Raw genomic sequence first — 11103 nt, 5'->3', positions numbered from 1 at the left:
CTCTTTCCTGTTCAACTTTGCCAGTCCATTACCCTCCACTTGACCTTGAACTGCCCTATTTTCTAAGGGCTCCCTAACCCTCAGGGCTTCATCTTAAAGGCTTTTCTCTTCTCAATCCATACCATCTCCCTATGAAATTTCAAACACTCCCCAGACTTCAATTATCAACATGCCTACTGCTCTTGAATGTTTATCTCAACACAGCTCTCCTCTGAGCTTCCACCACATAAATAACACCACTGATCCCGTATCTCCTCCTGGATGGCTAGAAAGGACTGCATATCCAAAAGTGAACTTCACCCTAAATCCACTTCTCCAACATTCTTTATCTCATAATTATCACTACCAGCCACCTCGCTATTGTGTCAGGTCTTATCTCTGGCTTCTTCCTCAACTCCCCATCCACTGAATCTGTTCTCCTTTTTCACTGACCTATGTTTTTCTCAATATTCACTTCTGTCCATCTCTATTGCTACCACCTAATCCAAACACCATCTTTCCCATAAACTGTTATGATGGTGTTGTTCCCCCTACATTCATACTCCATTTATTCATTTCCATTTATTCTCCATAGAGGAGCCAACAATCTTTAAAATTAACAAACAACAACAAAAACCTCAAATCACTCCATGCCATGCTTAAAACCCTTCCATATCTTCCCACTGCCCTTCACATAAAGCCCAAAATCCTAAAAACGGTGCCCAAGGTCCCACAAGATGAGGTTTCACATACCTCTCGAGCACCATCTCCATCCCTCTTTGCCAAACTCCAGGAACACAGGTCTTCTTTCAGTTCCTCAAATATATAAAGCTCCTTCCCTCCTCAGAGATTTTGGACATAAGCTTCCCCTGCCTTCAGCACTCTCCTTCTATGTCTTCACCTGACTAGCTTCTACAGGCCCGAATTTAACTGTCACCTCCTCAGAGAGCCCTCCTTGACTTCTACCCCCATCCCAAGGCTAAATTAAGTCCTTTTCTGATTTCAGAGCATGCTGTATTTCCTAATGAAACAATTATTAAACCACTCAGGTGATTATTTATATAATATCTGGTACTTCAATGATTTGTGATCTCTATCAGTCTAGTCACTGTGACTTCCTTGGGCATTCAAGGCTAAGGAATACATATAATCTGATATAGAATAATGCTAGCTAATACTCATAAACACTCATCATCTCTAGGCACTGTTCAAGCACTTATACATATAAACTCATTTAGTCCTCACAACATACCCTGAGGTATGTATTTTATAATAAATGTTTTATATATTAAAAAAAAACCATGGCAAAAAGATGTTAGATCATTTGCCTAGGTCGCACAGTCAGTTGTAGAGTTGGAATCTGACCCAAACATCAGATTCACACTTTCAACCACTACTCTGTCCCTCCACATGTTGACACTCAACAAATAGATGGATAAATGAAAGAAATGGATATGGAAACAGTCTCAACCTCATCCTCTAATCCTAATGTGAGCATAGTCTAAAACAAAGGTCTTACCTTGTTACTAGCTGACCCCAAGAGTTTCTTTAGTAGGTTCCTTAATTTCTCTTTTCTCTCTGGTTACATGTTCCTAGTTGACTCTTTCTAAAGTACTTGCCTTTTCCTATTAATCTGCTGATCAACAGCCAGCAACGACCCCTGCTGCCTATGAAGTTAGCTGGCTTTCAGATTTTTCCCGACAATGACCTTTTCTACCATCAGGCCTGCTGTCTCCACTTTATGCACTCACCCCCAACTCAGAGTCACACATATACAAATGATGCCTTTACACATACTTTTCTCTCTCCAGTTTTCTTCTTACTCCAAATCAAGTCATACCCCATCCTCCAAGAATTTGTTCAAGTATCCCAAAAGTCACTGAAGATTACTGCAGCCAACTCTTCTCGTGTCAAATTAGTGCCATTTACTTTCGCACTTCTTTGTTCTCTAAGCTCTTTTTTTATAAGGACCTGACTCATATTTCTTTTCAATCTCCCAAAGTTTCGAGTATATATCTGAGCACATCAATAGAAAGAAAGTTCAATATTTTCTTGCTAACTGATAAACTAAAAGAATAAAGTAAGTATTATGAGATCCCAGTTTACATCCCAGTCATAAGATCAAAAATTCAGGCTTAAAATATATATATAACACTAACGCTTTATGTATATATTGGGGATAAGGCATGGGGAGCAATGGTGAAGAAGATTTCCCTTGGAACACAGCGAGCGGAAACGGACTGCTAAAAAGTTGAGAGCTACAGGAACTCATAAAGAGAAGGAATCAAACATCCTTTCAGCAACTTAGCCAGGTCAGCTTCACATCCATATAACAGGACAATTCCCTCAACCATCCCTCATCTTCCAGAGAAAGTACTGCAAGGAGAGAGAATTAAGACTTCCTGAATAAACTGAGCCATGGAGGGCAAAAGAATAGTAAGGAAATCTGCCCTGTGTTAAGAATAAGGCTTTCCAGATCCACAGGGCTGTTTTCAGTCAAATTTATTTCCCTTACTAACTCAAATAACTCAAAAGTTGTGTGGGATTCAAGTCCTACAGAAATTAAGGATCAAAAAAAAAAAAAAAAGAAAAAGAAAGTAAGAATTCTGAAAAGTGGCAATGGGATATAAGGGTGGGCCTTAGTCTGTGGTCGTTCCCTTCATCCTCCCCAGTGCCCATCCACAGGTCAATGGTTGCCACTGACCTGATCTGCATCTGTATGAACTCCTGGAGACTGAGCAGATGGCACCTCCTGCTGGACTGCAGCCACTGCCCCGTTAGGCATCAGGATGAGTTGGGAGGCTAGAGGCACATTCCGGCCCAGGGTCCGGTTTACCTGCAATAGGTTTCCCAGCTGTGGCTGGCAAGGAGAGGAGGAAGAAGAGCAGAGGAAAGAGAGCCAGAGGAAAAGAAGACAGAAGAAACGGAAGGGAAGGACCACAAGACAAAATAAACAGAAGATATGAAATAGTAAGCCCTGCCCCTTTCCACACCAACCCAGGAGACCCTTTGTTTTCCATATGTGATGAATCATCCAGAAGAAAACCTAGAATGTGTATAAACTAGAGATGGATAACAAAGAGTCACACATCAAAGAAGTTGAGACAATGAGAATCTTAGAACAAGTATTTATGTTAAGTAAGTAGATAGGCTAAGAGCTAACACTTAGAATTAGGTTTAAAGATTAGACTATCTGATGTTAATTTAGTCAAATGTTAAGGTGAACACTTTTAATTTACGATCTCAATGTAATCTGCAGGCTACCTGTGAATAGTGAGTGTTACTTCTAGAGGTAAGTAAGGTATAGGAAGGAGATGGGCTTGTCTTAAAACAGCTGGGTAACTATGGTTAAATAAAATAGCTCTCACTCAAGTCCTAGCCAGGGACAGAACAGTTACGCCCGTGGGACAATGGCAGTTGTGTCTGTGGCTTACCCGTAGATACATCTGGGCCTGGGACTGGTTGAGGGGTGGGGAGGTGGTGTTCCCCAGTAGCACAGATTGGGTCAAAGTGGTAGCACTGGGAGAGCTCACACTCTGGGATCGGCTGATGAGCTGGGCGGCCGACGTGGTGGCCAGATTGATCTGCGTGGCATAGAAAGGAATGAAGACTAAGGATTTAAGATAGGTGAAAGGAAATGAAAGTGACTGACAAATTCAGAGTGACATGGTCAAGAACAGAATATCTCACTTTCACAGAGTCAGGGGTGGAAATGATTAATACTTTCCTTTCTGTAACTGTCATCCTGGCTACTGTGGAGTATTACCAAAGTAGAGAAACCAGTCCCTAGCCACTAGTGTAACAGTTGAGAAGGCAAATAGAACAGATTTTACTTCTCATTGAAGGGTCTAGAGATTAGTCCCTTTCCTTTATTATCACCTCTTCTTCCCCAGGATTTTCTTCCTCCTTTCTTAGACTTCCTTGTTAAGACTCCTACATAGATCCAAGTTGGTTACTTTTCTTTTACTAACATTCACTACATAAGAGCAATAAATACCATTGATGGCTCAGTAAACACTCTGAGATCGGCCACGCAAAGTTTAGCCCAGAAACAAAGATGCCGAGAGAGAAGCCTCTCAGTGGGGAGAAGCAGTACTCACTGAGGCCTGGGTGGTGGCGGTCTGCTGCTGTGCAGTGCTGGTGTTTGGGGAGCTGGCCTGCCGACTGGCAGCAATTGTGGCCTGAGAGAGAGAAAAGGAAATAAGAAAGAGCGGAGACAACGAAGAAAAAGGCTCTGAATCTGCCAGCAATAAATCAGAGGCACGAAAAGTAATGAAGATTTCAGGTAAGAACCAACAGACTCTTATGAAGCAAAGAAAAGTATATCCACTGTGCCAACAATCTCACCTTACCACATATGCTAACTATGCAGTGACTCCCACAGAACCCCCTTGGGCAGGCAGGCAACCTGTCCTCCTCTTCTCACTTTCTTTTAGATGCAAGAACCTTTGGTCAGGTCACATCATGAGTAACTGATAAAACTAACCCAGAGCTGTCCAATACAAATATAATATGAGCCACATATATAATTTTCTAATACGCAGATTTTTTAAAAGGGAAAAGAAACAGGGGAACATTCCAATAATGTATTTTAAGCCTCGTTTCAATGTGTAACCAACATAAACAAACTACTGAGATATTTTACTTTTTTTTCTTGCCAAGTCTTTGAAATCCAAATCTTACTGCACATCTCAATTGGGACAGGCCGCATTTCAAATACTCAATAGCACCACGTGGCCAGTGGCTACCGAATTCCACAGTGTGGGTCTAGACATAGCCAGTCTACCTCCAAAAGGAAGTTCTCCCACAGTTCTTACTGCAACCCCAGAAGCTAAGATCCATTAATCTTCCTACAGGAGGACAGGAGGCACATTCCTACAGGAGGACAGGAGAATGTTTCTAGCCAGACTTAGTGGAGGATGCAGTATGCCCCTACCCACCTGTAGCGCCTATCCCCTCCCTCTTAGGCCAGCTGGCTGCTGACCTCTCACCTGCTGGACGGCAGCCAGGCTATGCAGCTGGGCATTGCTGAGCTGCTGCTGGAGCATGAACTGGTGGAAATACTGAGCCGCGTTGGGCTGACGCTGCAGTGCCTGCAGAGCCTAGGAGAAGAAAGAAAAGATCAACTCACTTAGAATGAATCACTCCTAACTCCTATTCTATGCAAATCACTGTGATCCTGTGACAGGACACAGGGCAAGGAGACAAAGGAAGATGGGAGTTTGGCTAAACCATCAACTTCTGATTTGTCCACTTTGTTTATATGAGAACCAGTAAGTTCATATAGTCCTCAAAAAGTGGAGAAGCAGTTAATTCTGCTATGCTCTATATATAAAGAAAAGTAAAGCAGTGTAACTCACATGAACACTTATTTCCCAAAATGAAATCTAAAAATACATGACACGGCAAAGAAAAGAACTGAGGATAGATGGGTCAAAAATAAATGGAATGTTGATAAATGTGAAGAGAAGAAGAAAATAAAAGGCCATATTCTAGAGATACGACAGAGGTGATAAAGCCCTAAGGGGTTGAAAATGATGAAAAACTTGAATAAGTGGCTTATGAAAGATTCTAACATGTAAAATTTTCAAATAACTGCCATTTTCAAACATCTACAATATAATGCTAATAGATGCTTCTTAAACAATATTGGTAATTTAGTTTTAAGTGTTAACTTTAGGATATTACTATATTCTTATTCTTTAATAGTTAAAACTATTTATGATATGCATAGTTATTCTAGTAACCAAAATACTTTAAGTAAAGGACTCCATTCCCAAGCAAATTTTTAAAATCATGAAATTTACCATTTGTCTAAAAATAAAACTCTAAAGAGTTTTATACTTCTCTTACTCAAGGTAATTTTTAAAAGACCAAAGATTAAAAACCTGAGAATCCATGAAGAGAAATGGTTAGTTAGAATCTAGCTACATGAACTGAACAGTACAAAAAAACCTTAAAGACTGAATCTCAGTCTCTGTTTGCTTGCTCAAACTGTTGTAAACTCCTAAGATTCTCAGAGCTAGAAGGGACCTTAGTCATCACCTAATCCAACTCCCCCAGTTTTCTGGAAAGGAACTAAGGGCGATTATCTTCTGGCATCCATGCCTTCCCCAAGCCAATACTCACAGATCACAGCCCCTCAGAGCTGAACCTCACCTGCACTGCTTGCCGTTCATATAGTGACATCTGAGCTATCTGGGGCCGAGAGCTGCCCCCAGAGCTGGAACTCCCATTGGTGGAGTTAGAGTTCTGCTCGCTCTCAGTCTCCATGATAGTGGTCCAGGGTTCCCAAGGCTGGTGCTCTAACTCAAGACCTAGATGGAAGTAGCAAATGATTAAAATTTACACCTGATCTCAAACTATTATTTCATATTATTATTCATGTAATCTAAGAATCTTCCTCTTCATCCATAATCCACGATTTCTCAGGTTTTATAACTACCAAATCTGCAGTACACTCTTCCCCACACCATCTTTTGAAGCTATGCAGTGTCTCAAAAGAAACAACCTTTACACATTCCCTCATAGCTGTTATTAAATATAAAATGGCCAGGATGTAAGATAGCATCTCACAATACTAAGGCCAGTTTACATTCCCCTAACGCTTTTGAACAGTTTAAAATCTTCCTGTTTAAAACTTATTGTTATCTCATTTTTATCTGCATCTGCAACATCCTTATCAGTATCATCTTAACATCAGTCACCATTTACTGAGAAGCCACTAGGTGCCTCCTCTCACTGAGTCAGGCTCTTCACCTTCATTATCTCTCACAGTGCTTTAAGGTAAATATTATTATCCCCACTTTACAATTACGGAAGTGAGGTTTTCTGAGATTAAAGGAGCTGTCCTACTAAGTATCAAGTCTACACTAGCACATGCTTCTTCAAATCAGAAAAAAATCTATGATTAAGGCAGTGTCACTCAGTTTGAGTATGCACTGTCCTCAGTTTATGGAGGAGGGCCCTAAGATACACACAGGTTAAACACATCATGAGCAGTCATAAAACTAGGAGATAGAAGAGCTAGTCTACAGCCCACATATAGCCCAAAGAGCTATCTGGTTCAAGCTCAGGCTAACAACAACACCTTGGGCATGTCACTTTCTCTTCTTACACTTCAGTTTCCTCATCTGCAAAGAAGGCTTCACAACTGAATGTAATATATCGCTTTAACAAATGACTCCCAGGTATTAAACATATTAAATATACAGCAATGAAAATATTTGAGAAAAACAGATTCAATTTTTTAGTCCACTAAAGTGGTCACAATTGACCTTCTGGGGTCTAGACTAAAATTTGCAAAATGACATTTGAAAACACTGGTAAGAACCAAGCAAAGAAATAGGAGAAGAGAAGCAAGAAGACATGTACCTTTAAAGCAGCACTAAATGACAATAGTTTTTTTTTTGTTCATTCTTTTTTTTTTCTTTCTTTTGTTAAACCTAAACGCTATATTCTGTGCTTTTGAGGCACAGAAATAGGTCTGCAAACCACTACGTGGTTTAGGAATGCAAATATCAAACCAGAATTTCTGTTAAAGGCTGTCAACAGTTTTATTACAGTGGATTTATCTTAATGACTGCATCCAAAACAAGCAAAGTAAGTAAAATCAAACCGGCTAGCATTAGAAATAGAGTTGGGGACATTTCTTGTTATTACATTCCCAGTATCATCTGATTGCATCATTATCCCCCAAGAACTACCCATCTCTTCAGTTTTATTTAGGAATAGCAAATGTCAGTGCAAACATGGATGTAACCCAAGTGCATTGGAGAAATCATATCAGTTTCAACTCTAGTCTACCTTCTCCCCACATCTTTTGCCAAAATATCAAAGCACTAAACAGATACAGACCCATGAATCCTCATTATCAGCATGTGAAGAAAAAAAGTGGGTAAGGATTAGAGGCAGCACTCACAGTTGTATAGATCACTGGACTTAGTTCACTGGACTCAGAGACATGAGACCCCTTTACTAGCTAGAGGGGGCATTAATTCCTACATTAATAGGTAGAAATGCTAATTAAATGAACCCCTCATCTCCCCCAAAATGGAAGCCTTCTTAATATTTTTTTCAGATTGTGAAATGGATACAGAGATAGAAAGGGACAAGGTTAAAGTCTTTAATAAAATCCAGGGAAACTGTCATCAAAACCAAGATTTCTGGATCCCAGGAACATAAATCTATTTGTTCATGATCAAAGTTGGAACTTTGTAAAATTAAGTACAGAAAATGAAGACAACAAAAAGTTTGGGAGGCACAGTGAATTCAAGTTTTCAGAATTAAACGGGAAGAAAGAGTGAGAAGCGGATCCATAGAAATCTCCACAATAGCTAAACCATTGTCGTCTTGAAAGGTAGCATTTGGGTGTGTATGGGTTTGGGTGAGTAGGAGCACAGACCCCCTGGAAGGCAGGTAGGAAAGGATATTGAAGTGGAACTATTACTGGGCCTACAGAGCCAAGAGTTGGAAGAAATCAATTTCCCTAGGCATAAAACTGTGTCTTGTAGAAAGGATGGGGCATGGGAAGAAGGCGGGAGAAGGGGGTGGTTCGGGGAAGTCTGTGCCAAAGAAATGGAAGTAATCTGGAGTATAGGAATAGTAGACGCCCACGGGTCCTTGTTGTATATAGAACCTTAATGAAAATGAGGTTCCAAAGACAAATCAAATACACCGGGGTAAGGGGCAGAAAGAGTAGTACCAGAAGTGAACTGACCCAACTTAGCAGGGAAATGTGCTTACTGATAGTGGGGAGACAGGCAAAAGAGACAGACAGAAGTCAAGGAATTGGAGGCTGAGGAACCCAGCGGACCATATAAAGCAAGGAGATAACTAGACAGCATGCTTAGATGGGAGAGCCAAAGTCTGAGAAGAAAAAATGAATGAGAAAATGAGCAGTCAGAAGCAACTAGGGTGACGGACAGACAGCATTAAGCACAGCGACATGAATAGCAAGAAGTCTTGGACAGGCAGAGCCGAAGGACCGCAGAGCTAAGCGCTAGAGGTAGGCAGGGAAAGAAACTGGGGGAGGTACCTGGGGCGTTGCACAGACCGAGGTGGCTGGAGAAACCTCCCCGCGCAGCCAAGCCCCCAGAGGTCCTGCCCCTCCCCAGCCCGCGGTCGCCGGGTTACCTTCGCGCCTGGCTCAGCACCCAAGTGCTCCCGGGGGGCGTCCACCTCATGTGCCGGGGTCCCCCGGTCGCCGGGCTGGGCGGGGGGCTCTCTCGGCCTCCGCGGCGGTCACTGCCATGCTGAACCCCTTTATCTACAGCCTCAGGAATAAGGCGGCAAAATTATCTCTGAGGAAAGTCTTACATCACCTGGGCTTCTTTCCTGAAGAGTTGTAGAGAGAGAAAAGCAACTAACACTTCAACTGCACTTCATAGCTTGAAAGATATTTTGATATAGTTTTCAGAATTTTTTTTTTTAATTTGAGAGTACAGGTATACTATGATTATCTTCATTTTACAGTGCGGGGTCTAAGATTCATTAAGTTAAAGTGACTTGTCCCCCTCCCCTCGGCGCCCTCCTCCCCCTCCCTCCGCGCGTCCCTCGTTTCCTGCCGGCGCCCGTTGCCATGACGACGCCGCTCCCGGGCCTCTGCGCTCTAGGCCCCGGGGTTGTTTTTTTTTCCCAGTCTCTCTCTCCCTTTCTCCTCTTTTTTTTCCCCTTCTTTCTCTCCGAGTTCTGCTCGCCGGTTGGAGGGACGAAACTGAGAAAGTGCTGGCCTCTAGTGGGGAACTCACCTCTCATAGAGGAGAGGGAGATGGGAGAAGGGAGGGAAGTGACGTGAAAAGGAGAAAAAAGAAGGTATTTTCTGGAGCTTCTGGGAATAAGGCATAGAAAGAAAGGATCAAAGGGACCAACAGGAGGAGAGGGAGAAAGAGCAAAGCAACGACCCCAGAGACACGATAGACTGGGAAAAGAAAGAAAGCCGAGGAAAGAACAGGAAAGGAAAAAAAGACTGAGGAAAAAGAATTTTGATTGTTTAATCTCTCACCTCAACTCCAAGAAGGCGGGAAAGAATGCTGCAACAGAAACAGTGAACCCATTAGGAGTTGACATTCCTCTAAAAGCAATCTAATATAACTTGCTTCGAGTAACACTTTTAAGTCTGTAATGTCAGGGATTTTGTGTGCTTGTGTGTTCTTAGGTTTAAATGCGCATGTAAAAGAATTAGAACGACAAAAAGGGGGAAGGCAAGGGTATCGAAAGAACAATGGGGCGGTATTTGGGAATATTAAACGTTTGATAAGGCAATAGCCTTTGTCATCAGTTTCTAATTATCTTAGACTTTGGACATTTAGCAAATATTTATAGAGCACCTACTATGTGTCTCTCACTGTTTTTGGAAGCTTGGATTACATCAGTGCACAGAACAAAGATAACTGCCCTCATTAACCCTTACAGAAGGGACCAGGGGACACCTTGTGGATTAATAACTAGAGTTGATGCTTTTTCTGTTGTTATCGTAGTCTGGTAACTATATTTACCTCGTGACTTTTCCTGACCTCTGTTCTATCCAGGTATTTCTTTGTCAACCCATCTTTAGTCTCTCCTTTAAAAGCCAATGCATGGGTTGTTTTGACAGAAAAAAATAGAAGTGTTCTCTTTGTTTATAAATTAGATCCGTTTAGGTTTGCATTGAGAGAGGAGTGTTTGGACTCCAGGCTCTTAATTAGCGGTAGCCAGATTTATAGAAGAGAAAAATCTCTTCCAGGCTTCTAGGAACCAGTCAGACAAGTATGCCAGTGAAGAAACCAGAGGGCAGCCAAAGGACTGGAAAAGGAAAGATGTAAGGTGTGGGGCGGTGAAAGGGTATGTTGCCAGGATGGATGACTGGCTTTGGCTAAGAATGAATTGAAAAGGTTCTGGCAGAGAACTAGTGGTAAAAACTAAAGCATTAGTCATTTAATTCAAACCTAGATTTGTGGCATGTCTAAGTTTAAAGCTTTCTTGCAGAGGCTTAGAATAGATATATTGAGCCTAAGCTGAATATCCTAGCACTAATAAAAAATAGTTGTACGTATGGATAACTTTCAGATTATGTGGCATTCACGTCAAGAGACGTTACTCATGTGCTTCCATGAGTTCCATGGGAGAATTATCACTGCTAAATGT

The 11103-nt window shown here is 41.7% G+C and overlaps 1 protein-coding gene across 4 annotated transcripts in view; it reads right to left on the bottom strand.

The window, feature by feature from the left end:
* The window catches only part of PHC1 (polyhomeotic homolog 1), a 20398-nt gene extending 11176 nt beyond the window's left edge, over positions 1–9222 (bottom strand). The window contains exons 1-6 of one of the 4 annotated variants that reach the window (XM_015591491.2): positions 9115–9222; positions 6139–6296; positions 4971–5081; positions 4080–4160; positions 3414–3563; positions 2684–2839 (exon numbers count right to left, since the gene is read on the bottom strand). In XM_015591491.2, the coding sequence (XP_015446977.1) occupies positions 2684–2839; positions 3414–3563; positions 4080–4160; positions 4971–5081; positions 6139–6252 (612 nt within the window). In that variant the 5' untranslated portion in view covers positions 6253–6296; positions 9115–9222. Of the gene's footprint in view, positions 1–2683; positions 2840–3413; positions 3564–4079; positions 4161–4970; positions 5082–6138; positions 6297–9016; positions 9037–9114 lie in introns of those variants that run through there. The other 3 variants (XM_015591493.2, XM_015591492.2, XM_015591495.2) reach the window with 3 other exon arrangements.
* Between the last annotated feature and the right edge of the window lie 1881 nt (positions 9223–11103).

The sequence above is a fragment of the Pteropus alecto genome, unplaced genomic scaffold (genome assembly GCF_000325575.1).
Source record: "Pteropus alecto unplaced genomic scaffold, ASM32557v1 scaffold94, whole genome shotgun sequence".
NCBI classification, from domain to species: domain Eukaryota; kingdom Metazoa; phylum Chordata; class Mammalia; order Chiroptera; family Pteropodidae; genus Pteropus; species Pteropus alecto.
The sequence above is the reverse complement of the archived record's forward strand: the minus strand, read 5'-3'. Positions and strand labels throughout refer to the sequence as shown.